Genomic DNA, 27,809 nt, shown 5'->3' with positions numbered 1-27,809 from the left:
CTCTGGCATCAAAATATTCTTAATCGCAGCAGATTTATGCAAAATATAAGATTTTAAACATTTTTTTTGGGGGGGGGGAGGGAATGGCTTGAAAGGTTTATTGCGTTTTATACTTTGGAGAGTCTTTACAACATAAATAGAAGGATGACACTTGTAAATAGACATAGTAATCAACTCAACTAATTTTATTATTGGATAAAGCTAATTCTTATGACTAATCTGATTCACATCATTATGGTGCAATATGTACTCCACACTTTTGATAGCTTAGCTTAACGCGTCTACTGACAATGGACGATACGCAGAAGCGGCTCGCGTGTGTGTTAGCAAGAGTCAAACAAGGGGGGAAATGAATACATACGCATTCAGAAGAAGCATGAGAGATTGAATCGAAATGTTTCAGATCTTAACTGAAATCTTTAAACTGATTGGTTAAACGGTATCTGCACTGCAGTGTTGCATAAGATAGTGCATTGCACTGTTACATTAATTTTTAAATGGCACAGTTCAGATTGATATCTTATAAATAGTCACTATTTTTAGGACAGAAGGGAAGTACTCAAATTAAAACGAAGATTAAAGGGACGCTTGCAAAATTAAAGTTAGTAGTTTGCTTTCGCCTTTTTTATCTTACATATTTATACAGCCGATTATATTTTACGTGTATTATAAATAACGAAGGAGCAAGACATTAGAAAAACATTTGCCTCAAATGCTCGCTGCAATCTCAAAAAGAATGAAATTTGGTTGAAATTACTTAAAGATTTATGCGTTCAAAGGAAACCTTTATTTTTTACATTATATTAAAGGATTACCAAAAACTTCGAAAATATTCTCCTTTCACTTCCATTTGCAGCTTATCACTCAAGTTTGTTTTAAATATCAAAGATTACTACCAATACTATATAAATAAACTTAAAAAAAGAATTATCCTTAAAAATTTTTCTTGCTTGCAGTTTCTCGATTTACTGCATAAACTGGAGAAATAATGTGATTCTAAAGAAGTATAGAAAAGTACTGAAGTGACAGAATTTAAGCAGGACTAGTTACTTTACATTTTAATCAAATAAATCGTTTAAATAGATCATGATTTATTTTCAACAAGAGAGAGACAGAGGTACAAAATAGTTATATAAAATATGTGTTTATTCAGTAAATATAAGCTATATATGGAAAATAAAAGTATGATGAACTTAACTGATCACTCATATACAAATTACTCATGCGACAGTTTATCATTTCCTTCACAAAACAGTTTCAAAATACCTAAGGCGGTCTTGAGAAAGTTCAGTAATATTGCAATGGGTGCATTGAAAGAAAACGTTCTAATAGTACAAATGCACGCATGCTTCTTTAAAAATCTGAGAAACAATAGATAAAAATAGGACAAATTGACCGTCAAATGATTGCAGTCATTAGAATTTTCAACTGCAGTCAATTTATTTTTGAAAATTTATTGGAGAGAATTGAATAATGCCTATTTAAATGGATACAAAAGAGTTTCAGAATTATTATCAGGAATACAAATTTTTTTGTTACACGCAAAGTTGTTTTCCAGATGATTGTTTTACGTGATATGCAGAAGTGCAGGATATTACATATACGACTCAATTTTGTATGTCCTTTACCATTCAAATGAAAAAAATTAAAAAATTCTGTTTATCCTTTTCTGAAAAATTTAGCACGAACGTATTAATGATTTTATATATATAATGATTTTATAATAAATGCATAATCATTTATACGATATATGTGTAGAGAGATATATCGTATTAATGATTGTACATTTGTAAATTTATTTTTGTGTATAGATACGCGATTTGGGTATAGTCAATGCGATTAATTGGTTATTATTAATAATAACCAAATAAACTGGTTAAAGTGAATAATTTATGAGAATTTATCATATGAGCCAGTTGTTATTAATAATTCCCAGCAATGAATGGTAAGTGTAATAATTTTTGATGCGTTTAGTTTCAGATTTGCCATTACGCATGCGTATATTTTACATCACTCATCAGGGCCTCACTAGTATGCAAAAGTATGATAACAGTAGGAAGCGTACGGGTTTGTTTTTGTGTGTTGGCAACAGCTAGAAAAAATCACTTTGCTTATTTTAGATTTAGGCGTCTTCATTTTTAAGGACGCTCACAAATATTTCGCGTTCGACAGTTTTATTTGTTGTACGTGCTATTATTATACTTGCTGTATATTGTCAATTCAATCTTACTTTCGTTCAACTGCTAGCATGAGCATAATTATTTTTGACATTTTCATAAATTGTGCTGTGTTAATATGCACAATGGATGATGATTTAGAAGCCATTAAGTCCCGTTTTGACGATCATTTGGACAGTCTTAAATCTGAAAAAGGAAAAATTACCAGTATTTACAAGAGAAAGGTATAATTCTTCTTTCGCAAAAGTTAAATAAAGCAAAGAGAAGACTTCTGACAGAAGATTATCAGCGATTAAACATAAGCACATAACAATCGAAATCGTTGTAATATATTTAAATCTTTGTGAACCTTGTCAAAAGAAACAAAGCTTCCCAAGAAAAGGTCTTGTTGTTAAGCTAATTAGAAGCAGTGAATTAAATTCGAGGTGACAAGTTGATCTCATTGATATGTAATCACAAGTCGACAAAGACGTTTCTAACAGGTTGCAAGACTATTTAACTAATTTATTCAATTACGAGCGTTTAAACAAAACGAGCCCAGGAAGTTGCTTATTATCTACTGGACATGTTCAAAATATTTGGAACACCGTGCATCTTGTAGGTAGCAGTGGCGAGGAATTTGCTAAAATTATTGAAGAAGTTCGTGGAATAAACTCAAAATTGTCCATGGAAAGCCAGGAATTAGTTCAGATTCCATAGGAAAGGTTCAGTTAAAAGAGTAAACGTTATCCATTTGGCTTGGAAGAAACTATACAAAGACGTGGTGAGAAGGATTAACGTTTATTAAACTTATGAAAAATAGAGCACATCGCTCTGAAATAGATCACAGTTCATATGAAGCTATATATTTGACTGTAAAGATAAAATAAGTTTAAGAACCTAATTGACCGCTGATGCTTTGTCAGGAATTACAACTAAATATCTTGCTGTATAAAGAAATCAGTCTAGTAATGATGTCCAACTACAGATAGGAATCTCAACCGAGGATGAGAGTATAGGTTCTGTGAATAATGGCAGTACGGAAACGGAACTTGGCGATTCGAGTGAAAACTTGAAGATAATAACTATTGCATGTCCAATCAAGAAAGCAAGTAAGACTATTCTTTTACCCTCGACGAAGTCTCAGAAAATATTAAAAAAGCTGACGCTGTGCTAATAAGTCACTAAATAAGCAAGAAGTAAAAAGTCTTAGTTATTGAAATAAGTTTAAGAGAATGTTCTTACAAGAAAATGTCAAACACCCTTTGTATGTCCAAATGCCACAGAAGCTTTTTCTGCCAAAATAAATAATTCGATAAAAATGCGATAATATTGCATTTGTAATGTAATTTTATTAAATATTTTGTCCCCTAAACGTTTTTGTGGATAATGTAATTTGTTTGATATAATAAAAAATGCAGTATGTTACAATTATCATTATTATAAAAACTTTCCTTTTTTCCCCTCTTTTTGCCTTGCTTTTCTTTCTTTTTTCTTTAACATTGACCAAATTTTATTGCTATTAAAGCTTTGAATGAATGTAATTTCATGCACTTCTGCCATTAAAATTGTGTTAGAGTTTTGAGTTTCAATCTTTTATGCTTAACTGATCACATTGACCAAATTTCATTGATAATTACTAGTATTTAGAGGTAAATGTTATTATTGTGCATTATTTATCACATTCACTAAAAGATGTGGTTATTATAAATAACAAGAGGCTGAATATTTGAAAAGATAAATCATCAAAAGCATGAATTTAAGTTGTAGAGTCACTAGGTTATTTTGAAGCATAAGACGTGAAAAAATGCGCAATGTCCTCGCCGGGACTCGAACCTGGACCTTTCGAATACGCACCGAGTGTGCTACCATTACACCACGAAGGCATGCTGGAAGGAGGGAGAAAATACCGTATAAAGTTACAAATTATTGCATGATGTCTAATAAATAAGTATAGAATTATGTATGGAATAACTCAATTAATTAAAAGAACTTAACGGCAAAATTTTTCAATAAAACCTCAAGTACACACGATCCCCCCCCAAATTATTAATTTAAGAGAGAAATGCTTTGTCATATTCATTATGTAAACCAATTTTTTTAAAATTCTAAATGCGGATTTCTTTTACTGTTTCATATGAAATGTATGCCATGTTTTGCAATCGATATTCTTCAGCTGCCTTCTTCTGTTACTATACTATTAAAATTATTAATCAGAATATAACTGTATTAATAATATACATTGAAACTCCAGCTATCCGGACTTGAGACCTTCGAAACTCTAATTTTACGATCGCTTTTTTTCCTCCTGTTATCAAAATGAAATTATTGGTAATTTATTTACTCATTTTAACTTTTTTCGTTCATTAGCTTAATATCAAAAGATAGTATAGTAGTGAGCAAACGATATAATAAGATTTTAATTTTATTTAAATAAATGTGTACAATTTTCAAATTGGCTTACAGTTTTTGAGAACTTTGCAGTTGATATACACTAACGAAAAATTCATTACTTCTGTATATTGACTATTATAATTTTATTCACACCGTAGATTATCTCTAGGTCATAAGAACTGTTTCTTTTCTAGAAATAATCTAAATATCTAAGATGATGTTCTTTTAATTCTGTCACTATGCAAAGAATTTTTGCTTCACGATATGCAACGCTAACGGCAGGCCAGTTATTTTATAACAGAGTTTTGGTCAGAGTATACAAAAAAAAAACAATCCCCTTATTTAATTTTTCTGAAAAAGGTGTTTTCTATATTTGTTGTTGAGAATTATTTATAATTGTTTAATAGTTATTGAAATAAAGTATGGTATGCGAAAAAAGAATTCTTTGACTTATATTACAATACATATGTATCTGGCTAACAGGAAAAAGAAACCCAATTATTCTCGTATTTCGACTGTCAGGATAGGCTATGGTATCATTTGATTTGGATGTTTGGAGTTCTATTGCATTTCTTAAACAAGTATATTTAATTAATTCATAAATGTATTGAGTTTATAAATGTGTTTAGCACACCTAGCTCATTTTTATTATCTCTTTAACAGGGTGAAACAAATGAAAAAAACAACGGACATTCAGTTCCAACAGTTTTTGAAAAGGTAAAATATGAAATTTTCTGCTCTTTCTCAACACATGATGTATAATTTGTTTGACCCCGAGACAGCACTTTATAGGAAATAATTACGGAAATACTGTTAATATTTTTTGTGTCTCTAGATTCTAGTATGAATCATAATCTAAAAGTTTTTTTAAATGAAATTGAATTGAAGCAAAAATATCGTCAAGCTGATGTTGGTACGCTTTCATGTAATTTCTTTAACTAAATTCATAAGAACTTCCGGCAATTTTTCATAACACCTATAACTTAAATCGAATCTCTTAATGATTCCTCTTTACTGATTGAACATAAGAATGAACGACCCACACTTTTTACAATATTTAGTCACAGAAATAAATATTTAGTCTTCAGTTATTTATATTAAATTGATAAAACTTTTATTTTACAAAAGTATGAGTAAAATCTGTTAATCATTCCCTTTGAATTCTCAAAGTTCATTGGCTGTCAGAACTTTGGAAGCTTATTTTGTCTAACTAATTAGCAGTTGAAAACACATTTTTAGCAATCCAAATGCTCCTAGTTTAATTTATTTTGCCTTAGCTCACTTTAATGTTTATCTCCACCATTACAGCTGATCTACATATATTAAGCTCTAAAATGCGCCCGGTACTGGTTGGAACTTTCAGAAGTATTAATACAAAATAATGACAGAACTTGTAACAGAACAAGCTGAAATATCATCTGACGATTAATTCCTTCCAAAATTCTCTGCAACGAGGAAAAGCTACATTAAGTTAAATACTAACTAGAAATAATGGAATTAAAGTTAAAAATCGTTTGCAAGGCATTGAATCATATGCTGTGCATTTTAAAAGACTCCAAGAGTTAAGGAAAGGGTAACCAGTTTTCTTTGCGAATCCACTAAAAGTGTATACTATAGAGCAGTTTAACCCCCGAATTGGCAGTTGAAGTCATGATTATTCGAAGTGTCTTGATGCTCCTTCACACTAGCTTATCAGACTCAGCGGCGAATATGGGCAACACTAAACACTTTTCTGAGAATTAACTAGAAGTATCTTCCTCAGCATTTATAATGTAAATATGTTAGTTTGACTAGAATGCCAAGGAATCCGTTATTGCTTAAGTTCTACCAACAAAGTTCTCCACGGAAGTATTTCTCCCCTTAGAGAGCCCGTGCGTGCTTTGCTATATTCGAATAACCTAACCTAAACTAATCATTACTACTCTCACTGAGGAAAGATGGCTTCTGTGATCCTGAGCATAATGGCGCTAGAAACAATATTTTAGGTGTTCGGGCAAAAATGTTCCGCAGCCATCAATTCTTCGAATTTTTCTACAAAAATATATTTCTAGAAAAAGCTATGGCTAGCTTACACTTGCCTGACATGTTGTTGATAAACGCTTTTGTACGGACATACAGATATAAGTAGACTTCATAGCACTGTCATAGCAAGGTTTAAGTCAAAAGAAGTAAGATCGTATAATTATATATATAAGGAAGAGAAAATCCATCTTATTCTACTAGTACTTCGCTCAAGGGACGTATAATTTCTTCTTCGAGTTGTAACTTAACACTAATAAATCTGCCCGAATTTTCTTAGTGTTACAGATACTATACAATTATATTCTGGCTTGTTTTGATTTAAACTATTGCCACGGCTGAAACGACACTCACAATTTCTGTTTCTTTTGTCTGCTCGCGAGCACCCACATCCGCACATTTATAAATTATTATTATTTATAAATTATTAAAATTATATTTATTCGAAAAAGACGACTATAAGGTTTTGTTAATGCTGTATTTTAAATAGTGAGTTGTTATTTTATATGCTCCATACTTCTGCGTAAACCAACTTTCATCAGAATGCAAATTAGTTTAAAGAATAAATATGAGTTAGTTTAAAAGTATATTAAAGGGCGTTTGGAAGCTTAGGCTGACTGCTGTTCGCATTAGCTTGTCGACAAAGATTTGCTTGCTGTGACTGTTTGAGTGATTAGTCAGAGGGACCCAAGGGTTACATTAAGTTGCTCATTTTGAGGAATATTGTTAATTACCTTCAATTAATTCTGAATTTGCGCTGAAAACGGTTTTTTTTTTCTGCTGATTCCAGTTTGTGTAGTCATAAGGTCGGCATGTTAATAAATACTTTTATTCGTATATTATTTTAATTCGGATGCTTCTGGCTATGAATTCTGACTGGATGAAAATTCGTCCACAGTTCTTCTGCGGTTAATTGGGTGAGTTGGTGCTTTAAATTTGATAGCGTATTTGCATGCCTTTTTTTTTTCCTTATTTATGATCTTAGATATGGACTTCTAATTACAAAGTTTACTAAGAGAAAAATTAATGAAAATATTTTAACACTATAGGTAGAAAGTTTCTGTAAGCGCAAAATTTAACTATAAACATATTTCACATCGAACAGACTATCGTCCAGTTAGTAATATCCATTAAGCTTTCTTGAGTAAAATTGAAAAGTCTCATCTAATATTGACTGAGTAATATTGGCTGAATTATTAATAATTCATGAATTCATGAGGTCAGATACAATATTAATAATAAATGATTTTCTGCCCATTATAAAACCAATGTTAATAATAAATACTGTTCTGGTCAATATAAGCGGTCAACCATGGTTCTGGTTAACCATAAGCGCCATAAGCGAGCGTCTTTTGTTAGCGTCTTTTGTTTTTGTAAGCGAGCGTTTAGTTTCTTGCTAAATCTGATTATGAACATCTTATTAGAATAGCTTAGTAAATTAGGACTGAATGTGATCCGAGTAAAAAAATCCGAGTATCCTCATGTATCTTAAAGCTTCCAGTATTTCATTTATCTTCATTATTTCCAAATTTCTACTATTTCCATCATGATTTTTATTAATTGAACTTTTTATTCTACAAAGATTATATGAAATATTAAATTCCAGTTACCAGTACCATAACAGCATTCATTCATGAAGTTCTTTGCCTAGTTTTGCGAAACATTGTAATTGGAAATACATGCCTATGTTTAATATTAAACGAAATAAGATTGCAGCCATTTCTTTTGAGCGCCCTGGAATACTCTAAAGAGTAGATCTTACAGTCAGATTACTTTCTGAAAAAGAAGAATGATCGTAATGCGTGTTGTATGGTTCAGATTCAAATCCTAATGAAAGTACGACGAAATTGATGGTTAATTATGTCTCTTCCTTAGTTAATGAAAACCCTCCAATCTCACTTGTGACAAGTAGAAAAGTTTGGACTAATAAAATTAAACTACACGTAGACAATTATTTTTACACATAATGAAGGGAATATATGTCAGGTAGAAACATCTTGATTGCTAAGTTTTCAGATGATAGATTGAAATAATATGATGATTGCTACAAGAAATCAGATGTTTAATTTTTCTGCACATCAAACATCTGATTGCTAAGCTTCATTTAGAAATGCTCATTAAAACATTTTAAATGATGTGTGGAATACAGGATTTATCTGCTAAACGTGGTAATGCCTTCCACATTAGTTTAAGAAGTGTAAAGCTACTGAAAGTATAGCATGAGCAACAATTTTTCTTAACCGAGCGTTAATACTCTTCGCAATAATCTTTACTGAAACTAATAGTCACGTAGTTTATTTTATAAAATCTCTTAATTTAATGTTTTTAATTTTGTAACCATCTGCAATTTTGTTTTTCTAATTTATTTACAGATCTTAACTATATAAGGTATTTCTCCCGCCTTCTTAGCGAGCCTTCGTGGTGTGGTGGTCTGCACGCTGGTCGCGTATCCAGAGGTGCGCGGTTCGATTCTCGGCGAAGGCGTTGCATATTTTTCATTACGCCTGCTTCTCCCCCCAAAAAAGTACCTAATGTCTCTACAGTAGCGCCAAAACTAAAAGGGTGTTGGATGAGGATTCTCTACACCCAGGATTTGACGAATGGGTCCCCTAAAAACCCTAGTCGCCCTTTAGAAAGGGGAGTATATAAAGTATTTCTTCCGCTTTCCTAGAGTGCCTTCGTGGTGTAGTGGTTTGCACGCTTGGCCGATATCCAGAGGTCCTTGGTTCGATTCCCTTCGAAGGCGTTTGCTCATTTTTCATCTTGCCTGCTTATGAAAAATAATGCTACAGCTATAAACAGAATTAAATCTTAGTTTTGGGTTTATTCAAACTACTAAAAAGTAAGACGGAAGGGTACATGGTTTCAAATATTAATAGTCAGTTCCACTTCCTATTGTCAGGTGTTTTGGGTTTATTCAAACTACTAAAAAGTAAGACGGAAGGGTACATGGTTTCAAATATTAATAGTCAGTTCCACTTCCTATTGTCAGGTGTTTCAACGAGTTGTTAATCGTAGCCTGCGAGATCTTCCGTCATCAGAGCTGTTTTAGAAAGAAACGCAAAATACAAATACTCTGAAATATGTTTCCTTTGAAACCGAAATCTGTTCTTTTCACTTGTTTGGGTACTGCCTATGAAATGCGTCATTCAAGCTCGGTACTTTCTGATCTCGGGAAAAATTAAAGATCACGTAGCTAGAAGCAAAACAGTCTGCAAAAAAGAAGGTTAGGAAGAAATTACCTAAACTATTAGATTCATTGGTTGTAGTATGAAACTTTTGTTGCTGTGACGTATCTCATTTGTCTGACAGTAACATCAGGCAAGGTAACATCATCAAGAAATTCATCATGGTAAGGAGTGCAAGATTGCGCCTGTCGTGAGCAAGAGCCATGAAACTTTTACACTTCATTATAGCGTAAAAGAACTGCTAAACATTTAGATCGGTAGGTTTAAATACATACTGTTTATTGGATACATTTAAACATTCTTTTACTCTTCATCTAAACAGATGCCTTTTCAGAAGTTTAAAATTTGTGCAATAATACGAATTTTTATATTTCTGGTTATTTGGGGTTCAAATTTTCTTTACCGTATAGATATGAAATAAAATCTGGAAAATCTAACAACTAAAGAGCCAATAATCTCATGTAACGTGCAGTTTGAAAAGCGAGCGTTGACAATTTGAAAATAAAACAGAGGAGAGATGGAATTGTCTTGGAGATCTGAGTAATGAATTTCGGAAGAAATCATTGCAAATAATTACACTTTTCAGCTGATAGTACGTTATTTTTAATAAAATACTGAAAGATTTATCTAAAAGTTTAGATATGGACAGTTCCCAGACTAATGTCTGAATAAAAGGAGGATTAACAAACGAATCTACGTAACTCGCTACGTCTTATTTCAGAGAAAACAAGAATCCATTGCATGTCGTAGTCTATCCAAGAAAAGAATATATCAAAGGAGACCTTGGATCCATCGACACTAACACTGACGTGTAACTCTATTTTAAAATACAGAATTTTTACTAGTCTCAAGTTAGGTTTTTATTATTTGATTTTATACCAAACATTATATTTTTCAAAGCCGCCTTAAATAGCTTCTGTCAAATGATGTTGCCTAAACATCGATTATAACTAATGAAAGAAAAAAAAAAGTTGTAACTGTATCAATGGCAGGATTCAAAATGGTTTTTAAAAAAACCTGTTGCACCATGAAGAGAAATTTAGTTATTTTTCTAATCTAATGGCATATTAATAAAACTAAGCATCATTTCAAGGAATCATTGTAATAAAAAATTCAGAGAAAAGATAAAAAGCTCCTTATAGATATTTTTCTGCGGAAGTCGACTTCGAATATGCATTGCGGTTAAAAGAAAATATGTCAGGAGGAAGGGAAAAGAGCTATTATTAAGAAGTCGATTTCGAAATTTCGGGAAACTAGCTGCTTAGTGTCATGACACATTGTTTGAGAGTGAATGAAATCATGAGTGAAAAACTCGATTTCTACGTTATCGAACATTACACCTGTAATTGTTTATAAATGCATAGATTAGATATGATTACTCCCATTTTGAAGTTCTTACCTAGCAAATACTGGATTTAATGCAAGCTGCAGGATGATTGATAGTAGTGATCCATTTCAGAGAACCTTAGTATTTCAGTTTAAGACTGATATGCACATATTTCTTTCAGTACAGTTTTAAAATTAAATCCATTCCGCTTTAACAATAGACTTTATTCTAATCTTTCAAAAACTTTCATTGTTGCTGTTAAAATAAAGAAATAAATATTAAGAAAAAACTAAAATTTCGTTGTTTTTAAAATTTATATTCTTTGCGAAATGGCTTTTAATAAACTTATTGAATGAACAAAGAACATTTTATACGAAAGGAGACTACAACATCCAGAATTTATACAAAAGAACATTTTGTTAGCAGATAATGGCAAGTGGAGAAGCGTAATACTAACATTTAATTAATAAAACTTTTATATTTTCATATCATTCGTAGAATTATCATGCTTAGATAATCTATTACATAATTATATGGTAATCTGAAGAGTTCAGTAAGTTTCCTATTTTATGAATTGGTCATACGATGCTCAAACTCAAGTCAGTAGGCAAGATTTGGTCTCTGCAAACAGTACATTAGGAATAAATGATTTAAATACGTTCCGCGGAAGTGTTCTGGGTTTAAAAAATTATGCCCATAAGTTCGAATGTGAATAATACCAGTATTTTTGCATGTAAGGTTTTTGAGTTTCGCAAGTCATATAACAGAATAATTTTAGGTGTAGACATTTTGAGAAATGTAGTAGGAAATAAGCTTATCTGTTCGCGAGGAAAATTTAAACGAGAAGCAAGCAATGTAATAATCTGAGTCATCAATTCTTTCTAGACCTTTTCACCTGCTACTGAAACTAACAGCAGCTGAGTTGGTAAAGTTTAAGTATTAGCAGCTAAATTGATAAAGTGCCAATATATTGAAATGCAGCAAAGGGAAATGCATATCTTTTAAATAACTTTAAATAACTAATGGCCAGATGGTATCCCGTCTGCTAAATTCGACCTATCAGTTTACTTATTACGGCCAGCGTATTAGTCTCATTTATTTCAACCAATTTTATCCTTTGAACGGCTGGAGTAGCAAAGTCTTGCTCGCATGCTGTAATGTACCCACCAAATGCCTGTATTTAAGCACTACATGCTACCATACTTCAAACACAATAAAGAAATTTCGTTTCCACCATGAAAATTACCAAGTTAAAGTCGAGATGCAGAGTTACTTAAGCGACATTGTCAAATGTTCTCAGCATTAGAATGTCAAAATGCTTCAAATCTTTGGTAAAAATTTTTACTAAAGTCCATTTCTTATGTCAAATCATTTTTAATACATACTTTTAATATAGATAATTTACCTTTAGCAACGCACTGTGTGACTTTCCAAAATTTCAAAATGCTGCCCAATTTTGGCATGAAATTCCCCTTTGACAATTAAAATCTTTTATAATTTTTATTAATTTTTATGGACTGAGTAGCTCATTTTAACCGATATCATTTTTTTAATGTACAGAATCAGTTGTATTTAATCCAGTCTGAATTTCAAGAGTGATAAACCTTTCGCAATATTATAACTTATAAATTCAAAAGCTTGGCAGATTTCTTTGCTTCTGATGAAGAGGGGCCTATACCTGTTCGCCCTAGAAATCGATAAAGTCTTGATTAAGATCTATATCAATCAGAAGGTTGTTGTTTTCCATTCTATGAACTGCAAAAGTTTTGTTTTTATAAAATATTTTTTGTATAATTGGCAGGGAGCCAATCATCATAAAATCCGGTATTTGTATATTCTATTTGAAGATAATTATGAGCTTCGTAGAATAAAATCTATAGATTAATTCATTATTTGAGAATTTGAATTTTGTGCTTAATGTTTCTAGGGAAATGTACATTCTTTTGCAAAAAACTGGAAGCACTAAGAAGGACTTTTGCGATCGTGGCGAAATTTGGTATGCAAATGATCAAAGTTTCAAGGCAAATGAACAGGAATTGAGATCATAGCGCTCATTTCTAGTGCACAATTCGTAAAGTGTAAAATTAGTAACAGAGGTGAAAAATGTATCTTTTTTTTTTTTTTTTTTTTTTTTTTTTTTTTTTTTTTTTTGTTGTTGTTGTTGTTGCTGCCATGGCAATTCCGTAAAGAAGCAACTAAAGATGCCATTACGACGATATCGAAGACCTTACAGACAACTAAACGACTTCGAACGTGGTCGCATTGTAGCATACCGAGCAATAGGCCGTCACCTGCAGCGTACAGACACTGCTGTACAAAGATGTTGGCAGCAATGGTTGCTACAAGGAAATTGCCGACGAAATGAAGACTCTGGAAGGCCAAGGAGCACAAATGCGAGGCAAGATAGGATGATTGTTCGCCAGGCCCGCACCGCCCCGACGGTATCATTGTCGACTATTCAATGCACTACACCCACGTTCTATACCTCCCGTGGTACCGTCCACCATCTCACGGAGCTTGTCTGAGGCAGGGTTATGCTCACAGAGGTCTTTAAGACGTTTGCCTTTGACCCCACAACATCGGCGGAGTCGTCTGGAGTGGTGTCGCAGCCGATCATCATGGCTGCCGTCAGACTGACATCGTATAGTGTTCAGCGATAAATCCCGCTTCCTTCTTGAAGCAGATGACCACCGTGTTCGTGTCTGGAGAGGACGGGGCCAGTGGTCCCAATCAGCTTTTGTTTTACAAAGGCATACAACCATAACCCCTGGTGTGATGGTGTGGGGCGCTATTTTTTATGACCGCAGGTCATCTTTTGTCATCCTCCGTACATCTTTAACAGCTCAACGATATATTGGTAACATCCTGCTTCCCATAGCCTTCATGGCACGTCATGGCACGTCACCTTCATGGCACGTCATCCTGGGCCCATTTTACAACAAGATAATGCCAGGCCCAATACCGCTCGCATATCTCTGGACTGTCTCCGTCCGGTCGACACTCTTCCTTAGCCAGCAAGGTCACTATACCTTTCAGCAATCGAGCATGTCTGTGATATGATAGGCCGCCAGATTCGGGCATCACAAAATATCGCAGAATCGGAGCGACAACTGATGAATGCTTGGCAGAATGTGTCTCAGGATGACATTAGGAACCTCTAACCACTCCTTGCCTCGACGAATTGAAGCATGCATTGCCGCCAGGGAAGGTTCGACCAAATACTCATTTGAACACTCAGTGTGTGATTGTGAGCTGTGAAGAGGTACTATGACCTTGATTTCTTAATAATTTTATTATCTGTGTATGAGCTATACACATATTGACTTTCATCAAAAACAACCACTTCCTTCGTGAGGCTTCGATTTTTTTGTAAAAGAGTGTATTTTATGTTATTTATATAGGTTCTGGTACAGCTTCTACACTTTTTAATACAAAATTTAAACCCAATTAATATCTGAGAGGTCAGTGCTTTAATACTTGTAAGTTGTTTTTTCTGAATTATTTATTTATTTATTTACTTGTAAATCATTTAAAATCTCAATTAATTTTTTCTCTGAATGTGAACTGAAATTTGTATTTATTTTTATGCGAATTTATGTTGAGATGATTTCCTCTTCGGAAATTATTCACTATTCTCTTCTTTTTAATCTGATGAATTTTTGTTTGAAACCGTTTCTTCATTTATTTGTTTTCCGTGTACGTCCTTGTTGGTATTTTAAAAACATTGTTCAGCTGTCAGAGTAAATTTGGAAAAAGCAAAAGAGGTCTCTATGTTAGTTGCTGTATTCATTTGCAGCATAAAACTGATTTGGTTCAGAAACCAGAAATATTCACTCTAAAGATGCTTGATGTAAGTCAGAAGTTTCTTCCTCATAATACATTAAAGAATTAATGTAACTAATGTTTTTTGATATAATGCTTATGTATTTACTTCTGAGTATAAATATGAGCAGCATACGTTTAGCATAATAATAAAATGCATAAAATTATCAGTAATGTGCATTACAAATCATTAAAAATTCGAAGAAATGCTTTGCTCATTAAATGAACATGCATATAACTTATTATTACATGTTATTTTATATGAATATATGTAAATATTAAGTATATTAAAATGAATTAGATTTATTATTTTTTAACATAAATAATATGCAATAAATTATGGAACTTATACGCATTATAAAAAGTACAATGCAAAACATGTGCATGTGCAGTTGGCTGATTTGTAAACTAGTTGTGGGAAAACATGCAAGAATTATCTGCTTTAGGAAGGATCCCTTTTTCTAATGAATACTGATACCTATTGAGGTTACACAGTGCGAAAACCTGTTTAGTGCGAGAAGAATAACTAGTGTTTAGCGATCTTATCCATTCAGTTAAGGTGGTTGGAATGTAAACATTCGCTTACTTGCTTAAATTATTACTGACATATAAATATATTAATAATGTGAGCAAATTAGGTGATTCACGCTTTGAACTACCTGCTTAATGACGATAGACGGAGGAACTGCTATCATGAATAAATCTACTGCATACATATATTTTTAAATTTAAAGAGTAAATAAATGAAAAACTATTTATGTATGGTACGCTCAGTTTTCATTAAGCTTATGAGTAATATTTACAATGCTGCTGATAAAAGAGCTCCCATGTTGACTTTTCCCACAATGTGTAAGATTGGTTAGTCATTAGGATTTTTTGAAGCAGGAGTCATATAAAATGAGCAATGCCCTCGCCGGAACTCGAACCTCGGACCTCTCGAATACGCGCCGAGCGTGCATTACACCACAAAGGCATGCTAAGAAGGCGGGAGAAATACCTTATATACTCAACATTTTAAAGGGCGACTGGGGCTTTGGAGAATCATCATCCACCAACTTTTTTTGTTTGGGCATCACTATAGAGACATTAGGTTATTTCGAAACAGTAGACATGAAAAATGAGCAATCCACTCGCCGGTACTCGAACCTCGGACCTCTCGAATACACTCCGAGTGTGCCGGCCATTGCACCACGAAGACATGCTAAGAAGGCGGGAGAAATACCTTATAAGATAACCTCAGAGTGAAAAATTATCAGTAACATTTAAACCTCTACCGTGAATGAAATTCAGTTAAATTATTTATATACGCAAGATAGTGCGTTATACTTAACACTGTAAATACTTTTATATTTTTAAAGGAGTGTACCGAAAAAACTTTAGTCAGTGCAAGATATGTCTTCATTAAAATTAAAACATTTATGACCCTGAATTTGTTTTTTCTTCCGAATTTTCCAAAATATACTGATGTTCCGAAAATTTTAAGAATAAAAAGAACTTGATTCAGGAGGATAGATGGCGTCATAACGCTCAAATAGAAAGTGGTGTGGTGTGGTGGTGTATTTAATTATGGCAAGGCACACTAGGGCTATCTGCATAAGGGGAGGGATGCTTTTGCGGAGGACTTTCTAAAGGAAACTGGCTCGTAGACACATTACACATGGGGAAAACCACGAAAACACCCATGCAGCCAGCCCGTTCACAGAATTCGAACTTCAGACTGAACTACCAGTGTTCAGCGACTTTACCGCTCGGCTGCTGGTGGGCCTAAAATAGAAAGTGAGAAATCGTTATGTGAATGCATGTGTTAAAAAGCTAGGTCAGAAAGCAAATAAAATTGAAATATGATCTAAAAATTAACAAAACAAAACAAAACAAAAAAATATATATATATATATATTAGACACTCTTTTGACGTTAGCAGGGTATATGTTTTATCACATGTTACAACGCGATTTCATACTCTCAGTTAGATGGTTCATTAGAGATCTCTGAGATATCTAGGAGGAGATTTCAAGATGCAAACGCTCTTTCAAAGATGTCGCTTAACTTCTCTATGGAATTTTGGTTTTCCATTGATATCTTCAAAAACGTTTCAACCTGGTTTTTCTAGATTTGGAATTCATCCTTAAAAACAATCAGTCCACACATGTCTCTAAAATGACATTCGTGCGATCTGTGATATCTCTAGCCAAACAGATCTTCTGTATAGCACATGCAGGAGGATTACATCCGCTGAACCTTATTCCTCTCTATACATTCTTATTTGTATCACCTAGAATTAATTATATTTCTTAATACTTCGCGTTATTTTTCGTGTTTTCGAACACCTCCAGGTATAAACACATTTATAATAAGATGCTGAACATCGATTGCCATTGAAAGAAACATATGCAAAGTGTAAAATTGTAATAGATTCGAGCTCTGATGTTCTCCGAACCAATTGAAGGGAGGATTTCTTCAGTTATAAAAGCCATGCTATACCAGTTAGTTTTCTTACATGAGGTCTCGGGAATTAAGTGCTCTGTATGCAATGACCGTCACATAAAATGTTCCAGTTGAGACTTCAAGCTATACACTTAGCTGCTTAGCAGCCAAGTTCTTGTTGCAACAGTTGGTAACGGACAGCTGTGGATCTTAATTTGTTTCCAGATAACAGAGATTATCTGTATTGAAATCTTGGTCTCCTCTTGTCATTTCCGTGATTATCTGCCTTGCTTCTGAAAGGCCGGTCACTTTCTGCTTTAGAAGTTGTTTTAAATGACATTTCAGGGCCATAAAAGTACTCGATAACCATTCAAGTCAGTTCCTGAAATTTGCGAGAAAACGTGCTTTAGGCAAAGTGCTTACCTCGCCTTCGGCTGACATCATGCTATTATTTACATTTCAGTAATACCCAATAATTTGATGCTGGAGACGTGAAAAATGTGCAGTGCCCTCACCGATACTTGAGCTATGGACCTCTTGAATATGCGTCGAGTATGCTTCCAATTATATCACGAAGGCATGCGGGAAGGAGGGAGAAAATACCTTATAACCTGATTAAATTAGATTTTAGAGAGATTGTTAAGTTTGTATTTTTCTCATTCCAAGAACAAATAAATAATTTGATTGGTTACTTCCCAAAATATCGTTACTTTTATGTGTGTAAAGATAATTTTGGAGGCTAATGTTCACCGTGTACGTCACTTACGTTTCCCCTTCTAATTGGAGTCTAAAGATGAAGCAAATGCTCTCTTTTCTTTTAAGAAAAAGTAATAATTATAAAAATTATAATTAAACAAATAATATTGAAATAAAATTATTATAATTTTTTTAAAGTGGTGCCAACAAATCTTATTACGTACCATATACGTCAAACAGTATTTATTAGCATTTTGTAAACAAACAAAAAATTATAAATGTTTTTAGTTGGACACACTGGTGTTAAAATTTAAGAGAATATTCATATTTGGTTGATTATCTTCAGAAACGACGGCCCTATTTTAATGCAATATCCTAGTTTGGTTCTAACACAAAAAATGTATCATACAACAATTAAAGTACGCAAACATGATCGTGCATAGCCTTAATCTGAATAGGAAGGTCTAAAGCAGAAGTTGCAAGATCGATTAAAAACCAGACTAATGGCGGGGTATGATTCCCTCTAACAATTTTACAGCTGTCACGTACTTCATAATTGCTTCATGCTTAAAATGAGGTAGTTTATGAGTCGTGGTGACAGTCAGCCCCATTCTTCACCAGCGCTGTTTGGTGTAGTGAATTGAAGTTGCTGTCTTAAGATAGTCCCAAAAATATTTTATAATGTTTAGACTTGAAGATCTCGCTGGCCAATCCATCCAGTTCATACCCTCACTTTCAAGAACAACATCCACCAGATGAGGCTTATATGGATGAGCACTGTCGATCACGAAAACGAACCGATGGTCAAATGCGTCCCTTAAAAGGCAAACAATTAGATTCTAAGATCTTTTCTCTTTGCAAGGCATTTTTGAAAAGAGGCATTTTGTCCCGCTCACTTCTGATCCCAGGACAGCCCGTTCAGCATGGTACAGAATACATCGACTTGGCATGGTTCAGAAAACATCGGACCAAGCAAGAAGTGAGGAATCATTCTCTTCACAGATGGGTCCTGATTCGACTTAACTACTGATTCTTGACATACCTTAATCTGGAGCAATCCAGAGATCCGCTAACTGTCCTCTAACATTCGAGAAAGAGGCCAATATGGCAGCGGGGATTTGATAGTCTGAGTGGACATCATGTTGGGTAAGCGCATATTTTTGACAGAAGCTTTGTGACTCCTGGGAAGTATGGCCAAGAGATCGTAGAATCCTATGTTCATATTTTTAGGGGTACAGTTGACCCTCAGTTCATTTTTATAGAAAACAACGCTCGTCAGCTTAGGACTAATGTGATGCATGATTTACCCGAAAGTGAATGGTTTGCCAAATATCAAGATTTAAGTCATATAGAACATGTCTAGGATGGTCTTAGAACGGCAATTGCAATTCCCTTTCTCAGAACACTCAAAGACCTGAAAGCAGCGTTGCAGCAGGAGCGGACCAACTGCCGCAGTAACTCATAAACGACCTCATTTCTAGTAGGATATCATGTTATGACCGCTGTATGGCTGTTAGGGGGAATCATATCCTCTGCTAGCCTCATTTCTATTCAATCTTGCAAACTCTGTTTGAGATTTTCTTACGCTTATTAGCCTTACGCATGATCCCGCGTAATCTATGCATCAGTTTTGAAGGAATCGTCAAAATGTGAAAATTCTCTTAATTTTGAGCATAATTGTATTTACCTTATGAGGTATTTCTTTCACCTTCTTAGCATGATTTCGTAATGTAGTGGTTAGCACGCTGGGCGCGTATTCCAGAGATCCGTGGTTTGATTCCCGGTCGATTTTTCACGACTCCTGCTTCCAAAAAGATGCCTAATGTCTCTACAATCTATCGCGATATACTATAAAAAGAAATTGACTTCGAACTGCGCAAAAGTTCTGTTTTTGAACATTTGAAGATATGCAATGAAATTCTTCACAACAGAGCGATTTTTGAAAATCCAGTGCTTATTTGATTGCAGAGATTGTTTATTTGTTTCACTAAAGTAGTGGTTGCGTACATGTTATTAAATAAATAAACGTTCTGATGCAATAAACGTTCATTTCAGTAATAAAACGCATTCATTGCAGTGTCTTAGTGATAAACTTTTGGATTAAATAAAAGAATGCTTGTACAATATTGGTCCAATAAATTTAACTAACCTGCCGTTAATACTACTGAAAGTTCTCGATAAATCAGCTTTAAAAAAATACGTATTTACAAGTTATCGAATTTTATTTTTTCGTTTATCTTAATTTATTTCGACAAGAATGATGTAATTAAAAATTCTTTGATTTCCTTAAAACAAAATATAAAACACGTTCTTTTATGTAAAAAAAGAAAGCAAAAAATTATTTTTTACTTATCTAAACACTCAACCCACTATTTCAACTAAAATAAAATGATAAAATTAATTTTTAATTTAGCAGGCTCTAAAACTAGATACATTCTTTTGTCTTAATTTTTTCTGTACTGAGCTGAAAATAAATTATTTTGAATTGAGCAAAATGAAATGCTTAACGTCTCTTTATTCATCTAAGTTAAGGCATTATTTCACTGTCGACATAAAATAAATTGCAAACTCATGTAAAATAATAACTATCGTTTTGTAAAATAATAACTATCGCATTTAATTTTAATAAATTAATAAAATCCCTCACTTAATTAATGAAAAGAGTACTATTTATAAATATTATTATTAACAATTAATAAAAAGAAGAGTTTTATTTGGTTAAAAATAACAAGAAATTTAGATAAATATATAATAAATTATTGCATACACCATGCACGATCTCGGGGTGTAAGTTGTAGTACATCCAGTTAGGATTTGGAAAATCCATGGTTCGAATTCCGGGTTGGGCATAGCTACATTTTGGTTCTTCCTGCTTTGAATATAAATCAAATGTCCCTACAACTGGAGTTTTGTTGCATACTTCTGCCTGTAATTTGCTTTGACATGTAGATTATACACCAGTCAGATACTTAATAAAAACTAGACATAATGAATGAAATGCATAATCAATGTTAGCAGTTTGACTTCTAAGTACACCATTAACACGCTAATTTCGTACAGCTAATTAAATAGTTGTTGTTGATATTGAAAGTTAAATTAAAAGTTAATTACAAGTTTTAATATGAGTTAAAAAAGAAATTTTTTAAATGCGGTTTTTTTCCCCCCAGTTTTCTGTAAATACACTCGCAGAAGTGAATATTGAAAACAATGAACCAGAAAAGAAAGAAAACGGGATAGCATACACATTAGATGACGTACCTCCATGGTATTTGTGCTTTATCTTAGGTTTACAGGTAAGATTTATAATACGAAATTAAATTATAATAATTATATGGGTTTCCTATCTTACTGTGTTCAAAGATAAATGATTCAATCAATCAAAATAATAATGGTTTTTATTTAAGTGTATTCTTGTCTAATTTCAGCATTATTTAACAATGCTTGGTGGCACTGTAGCTTATCCTTACATATTAGCACCTCACATGTGCATTCCGGAAAATTCCCCTGCTAGAGGATACCTAGTTTCAACCACATTTTTCGTATCTGGTATTTGCACGTTCTTGCAAACAACATTTGGGGCTAGGTGAGTTTCTAAACTTTTCGGATATTTTAACACACTACTTAAGGAATATTTAATGGACACAAATTAAGCTTGTGATTTAAAAGTAGCAGTAAATCTCTAAACGTATTTATATATTCAGTGATTGTTTGATGAATCTTATCTGGATATAGGATAAGCATATAAGTTTGGAGAAACACTGAAGATATCCGAGAATGCTATAACGTATTTATGCATATTTTTCTCCAATCGCTTTTGCTGCCTTTATCAGTCTGACGATGAGTAAAGGCTGCTTAAAAGGGTAAAAGATCAAAATAAAAGGATAATCCCTAAGGAGCTCTTGAATGAAACTGGTGTGTAAATTTAGACCGATAGATAGCTTTTCAGTGATTTGATATAATTGGGTAACATAGTTCGATCTTCTCTTCCTATACGGTTCAGAAGTTATACAAGACCTGTTAAATAATAGAAGTTTTCATTTTTACCTCTATGTTTACAGAATTTACACACAGTAAAAAGCTTCTCGAGGGCTTGGGAAATAAAGAATTAGCGTTGGTAACCTAAAGGATGATCGAAAAGTCACTTAACTTTTAAAGCATTTACATTTCAGTGCGTTTTCAATGTATAGTAAGCTATTAACAAAGAATCCCATAATATGAAAGGAAGTATTTTTTAAGAAAATTTATTATGCAAAATTTTTACTTGCAGTCACCTTCATCTAATGATGCTTCATCGATAAAAGAACAAAAAAAAAAAAAAAAAAAAAGGGCCAGAAAATCCCTTTACACCTGAACTAAATGCATGTGACAGCGTAAGATTGTAAGATACTTAAGATTTGAACGTCTCATCTTGATCACTGATATGGCAACAGTGCTCCTCACTTGAATTTCAACTTAATTGCCGCGTAACTGCCACATGATTGCCCGGGAAGCAGACTGGTAAATGCATAGTCTGCATTTACCAGTTCATTGTCTCGCCTTTCTGTGCTTGGTGAAGAATAATGCCAGCTACTATCGACTTCACTGTAGAGGAGAACTTAGTGACAAGTATTTAGGTTCATGAACGGAAGTACAACAAGAAAAATATGACATTGATTGATGGATAGGTTTCGAGAACGGCTTAGTAAGGAGCCACCAAATCATCAGACTTTGATCACGTGGAAGAAGAAACTTTTTCAACTGGGAAATATTTTGCATTCACCATACTCTTATCCTTAGCCGCCTCGAAGTCCGGACCTTACGACACTAGACAATGTCCTTTGCGAAATCATAGAATCATACGTCAGGAAGAAGTAGTACGTGGACAATGATGCTCTGCGGTTAAGAGCACTTGAAGCCTTCGAGTATGTGACACCGCAGCCTTTAAAGCGAATGAGTAGGAGGACATTCCGGCATATCAACTGTGCAGGGATAATGGTGGTGCATGTATGGATCTTTTGGACAAATAACTGTGTTATTAAAGTTACAATTGCATAATTGCACGTGTAAAGGGACTTTTTGACTACCTTGTAGTGAAACTAAATATGGCTACCATCATTGACCACTTCCTGAAGATGAGCTAAAATGCCAGGGCCAGCGCTAGGGATTTTGCCGCCAACTCTGCAGTTCCTAAGATCCGCCTTACGGTGCTTCCCTAAATTCTAAAAATCTTGTCTCCCCTAACTTCTGTCGTTCGATGTCATTGCATCTGTTTTAGCGCCGGCTCTGTGGACAGCAGGAACAGCATTTTTGTAGAAATCATTGATATATGCCAATCGCATAACCTCTTTTCACACTGGCAGTGACATAAGATGATCTTTTTACAGCCAGGATTCTTTTTACAGCCCATAATAAAAATTCATAGGATTGTAGATCTGGAGCCCATACTAAATCGGCGGGCTTAATACTCCATTCATTTGAGAAACGATGACAATGGGATGATATTCCATCTTGTATGAATGTCACAAAATACAATATTTGCCTTTCTTCCAGGTTGGGAATAAATGCTTCGAAACAGGTCAACATGTACTGACTTGAGAGTGAAAATTTAAAAATACTGAGCCATATACAGTAGAGTGTCACAAATTGACCTAATATAGACTGAGAGGGTGTCTAGTTACCGAAAATGCTGAGTTTTGCCGAAGAAGAAGTCAGTTATTCATAATTCAGTATTTCGTCCAACATGTAAATCCATGCCAGTTTTAGCACTTTTCTTCTTCTCCAGTTTCTTAAGGCATCCAATTTCGCTTCCATTGTTAGCCTAAATGACGTTAGCCAAGAAGGGCTATTAGTCTCAAAACGGGATTTTGTGTTGAATCACTATAAAAGTCTGAATCACTTTTCAAATTATTGCCTCCAAATATTATCGCCCTCCGTTATATTTACAGAAATTAAATAATAAAGAATCTGCATGAACTTATGTATGTTTCTCGCATTGTGAAAACGTGGCGACACTGGAGGGAATAAAACATCTCTACCCCCAGAGCGCGAGATTGCCTATTGGAAATTCTAAGATATGCTGTTTTTAAATATGGCTTTAGCCCAAATGCTCTCGAAACGTGTATGTATCTCTAAATGAAAAAAAAAAGAAAAAAAAAGAGCCCGTTTGAGGATAATAATAAAATATTATCTAAAACCTTTCAGATTTTTCTAATGTTATTTTTTTTCCTTTCTTCTTGTTCGACAGTTTCAATTGCATGCGCAGCATAACGCAACACTTGTAAGCCTGTATGTGTTATTGTGACTTATCTCACTTGTCTGACAGTAACATCAGAACAAGTCCACGAAATTCATCGTGGCAAGGAGGGCAAGATTGCCCCTGTCGTTGGCACCATACAAGGGACAGTACGACATTGCTCAGTTCCGCTCCCAATTTTGATGGACAGCACCCCGGGGGAGGAGGGGAAGGTTTCGAGGGTAACTGTATCAAGAATGAAATGACAGTTTAGCCACAATCTTGCTAACAGCTAGCAACAGAAAGCGTATATGAATGGTAATTGACAGGGTTACCTCACTTTCGTCTTCCATTCTGTTATTGAAGAAAGGGGTAGATTGGAATTTTCAATGAAACGAACAAGACCTGTCATCAAATTTAATATACAGATTCCAAGAAATAGTGTCACAGATTTAAAGAGATCAAAATTGAAAACTTAGAATAGCAACAGAACAGAGGAACCCAAGGAGATTCATACGCATAAATATTTACAGCAGGCGCCGCGTAATATGATCACATTTGTTCACAGCTATTTTGATAAACGGCAGTGGAATTTAACTAATTTGCTTTAAATATAACTAGAAGCATGTGAATAGGTACTTTGAGAGCATTTTAATTTGGAAAAGTTTGTTTATGAACAGTTCAAAATGTCTTGCATGCAAAATTTATTTATGAACTACTAACACCGTTTCTGGAAATTATTTTGCCGATATCCCTAATCTTAAAATACGGAGTGTATTCCATATTGGAAGAGAACCTACGAATGTAAAATTTAAAATTTAAAATTAGGCCAAAGAAACAACCTTAGTTTGACGCAGATCTTTTCAGAGAATGCTTTTCTCAGGAAGGAATTTTTGTTGTAAAAGTGACCCAATCTACTGGTCGTTCTTAAAATAGATAGTGTAAGGATCTTAAGTTTTACTAACGTTTATTTTATTTTAAATCTTTACTATCACTTCTTATTTTCTACTTCCGGCCAGAATTAAAAGCTTTAACTTATTTATGCAAATATGTCTTGCGAACGCCAAGTACTTAAGTTGTGGCTTTTTGCCAAGCAAGAGAGAGGAAGGAGCTATTAGAAGCAGGCCGCTTGCCATAGTAGTTTTACTCGGTTGCTGGTTGCCTTCAAGGCCAGAGGTTTAATCCTCTTGATAATTTTAAACGTATCGTAGTGTTAGCAGTTCTCTGTACTACATACGGCTTTTTGCTAATATACGGCCAATCTTGGAGTAGGCACTTGTTTGATTAATCCAAAGTTAAGTTTAGTTAGAGTTTAGTTAATATTTTTATATTCTTACGTTCAGACCACAAGTGGTTGGTCTCTGTATTCCGAAGTCCGGAAATCATTGTAAAGAGAGAAAAATAAAGGGTTTCGTATACCCTTCCTGTGTGTATTGTCTACTTCCCAAATTTATTGAACATAGTTTTAGTAAGCTCCCTGTTCCGAGTCAGTACAGTTAAATGTTCCCTAAGCAAGTAAGGAGGAACACAGAACCTGATAATAGAATTAGTGAAAACTCCACGTCAAAATAAACTGTATTTTTAACCCAAAGGGGCATTTTGCCCAGAAGGGCTATTAATTTCGTTTTGGCATTTTCCGTTGATTCACTATTGATTCCGTTAATTGAACGGCGAATCACTTTTTAAATTATTGTCCCCAAATATTATAACCTTTAAGAAATTAAATAATAGAAGAATCTGCATAAATGTAGGTATGTTTCTCGCACTGCGATAAAACAACGGTACCTAGAGCCATCCAATTTTGAATAACGTACGTCTCCACCGAGTATGGGCATCTAGAAGCCCAAATTTAGAATTTGTTTTATTATCTATTTCATATTTTGTAAAGTATTGTAAAGTATTATTGTGTAAAATATTAGAACTTGAATTTACAGAATCTTCCTATTCACAGTGTTTCAGAAACTTTATAAAAAACATAATTTAAGTAAACAAAACATTTTATCACCTTTAGTAAACACCTAACCTAATTATCCAGAATCAAATTAAGGAAGAATGAATAACAGCTTTCCGCGTGAAATTCCTATATATCTATATAAGCATAAAGTTAATGCTTTGCCTATGATTTTTCAGATTGCCAATTGTTCAAGGAAGTTCCATGGCTTTCCTAGTTCCCATTCTAGCAATATTACACCTACCTGAATGGCAATGTCCAGATGTTGGAAATCAGACAACTATCTTGACTAACAAAGAATGGGATTACGTGTGGATGTCAAGAATGAGAGAGGTAATCGAAAGAAGTTTTCCAATGCTTAACATATGTTTAAAAGTGCTAAAACTCATTTTTACTTGTTTTCGTTTTGCTAACAGAAATTACGCCGTTAACGACAAGAATTTCATCAACAGCTATAGATTAATCACAAAGCAATAGTAATAGTATTTATATAAAAAAGTAATCCAATCTAAGATGTCTTTAGTGTAAGAAGTAAGACCAGACCTTGTTTGATAAAGAGCGTAATATTTCATATCACATTAGCTCAATATATGTTCTTTTTTTTTTACCAGAACCGTAACAATTCGCGTTCCGTAACCGTAACTTTCATTTGATAATGTTTTATCCCGAAAGGGCGTTAGCCTGAATGAACTATTAAAGGACCATTCATACCAAGACGTATCGGAGCTAACGGACACATCCGACGTAACCGACACAGCGGATGAGTTAGGGGAAAAAAAAAAAGTTTTTTGTCACAACGGACACAGTTGAAAAATCTGAACTTCGCGCGAAACGGAGCTAGTCGGCACATGGAACAGACCAATCACGAAAGAGAATATTTGAAATCATCAGCAGCAGCAGTGGCACGCTGCTTTCCAAGGCGAAATATCGGCAGCTACCAAATGTAAACAAATGAAAGCCTCGCCGATTTTCCGCTCGCTTATTGGCTGCCGCTAGTGGACGCTTTCAGTAAGTGTGAACGAGCTAGGTTAGATAGATCCGTTTTCCATACACCGGTTAGCTCCTCTAGAGTCGTTGAGTATTATGTGTGAACGGCGCTTTAGTCTCGAAACGGAATTTTACGTCGTCCACTATAAACAGCTGAATCACTTTCCAAATTCTTGCCACCGAGTTTTATTGCCTAGTAGTATTTTTGAAGAAATCTGCATGTGTATATGTATGTTCCTCGCATTTTGTAAAAACGAAGGTACCTAGAGCTATCAAATTTTGAATCACGCAGTCCTCCACCCGAATATGTGTACCTGGAAGACTTAATTTTGAACTATTTATATTTCATATTTTGTAAAACTTTAATGAATTTTTCATTAATGAACTCAACGATTTGAAAACGAGCAGTGGATACACTGCACGGAATAAAATATTTTTATATCCAGCTTCCAAGACTGTATACCGGAAATTCTGAAGATATGCTGTTCTTGAATATTTTGTGATTTTGCTGTTGAATTGAATTTTTTGTGGCGTAAATGCGAAGAATATTTAATTAATAAATTTAACACACAAATCACTGATAATAAAAAGACAAAAAAATTTTGCAAGTATGCAAGCCTGAGAAAACTGAACG

The 27,809-nt window shown here is 33.9% G+C and overlaps 1 protein-coding gene across 5 annotated transcripts in view; it reads left to right on the top strand.

Moving 5' to 3' along the window:
• LOC118193401 (solute carrier family 23 member 2-like) overlaps positions 1–27,809 on the top strand; it is a 48,635-nt gene that overhangs the window by 10,029 nt on the left and 10,797 nt on the right. For 2 of the 5 annotated variants that reach the window (XM_035364481.2, XM_085808903.1), the window contains exons 2-5: positions 5,214–5,267; positions 21,194–21,319; positions 21,452–21,609; positions 26,368–26,521. In XM_035364481.2, coding sequence (XP_035220372.2) covers positions 5,214–5,267; positions 21,194–21,319; positions 21,452–21,609; positions 26,368–26,521 — 492 coding nt within the window. Of the gene's footprint in view, positions 1–5,213; positions 5,268–14,874; positions 14,935–21,193; positions 21,320–21,451; positions 21,610–26,367; positions 26,522–27,809 lie in introns of those variants that run through there. The other 3 variants (XM_085808906.1, XM_085808905.1, XM_085808904.1) reach the window with 2 other exon arrangements.

Source organism: Stegodyphus dumicola, chromosome X2, assembly GCF_044657685.1.
Source record: "Stegodyphus dumicola isolate Sdum_Otavi_A_Nest chromosome X2, ASM4465768v1".
In the NCBI taxonomy this organism is placed as follows: domain Eukaryota; kingdom Metazoa; phylum Arthropoda; class Arachnida; order Araneae; family Eresidae; genus Stegodyphus; species Stegodyphus dumicola.
Note: the sequence above shows the minus strand (reverse complement) of the source record. Positions and strands in the feature narration are given on the sequence as shown.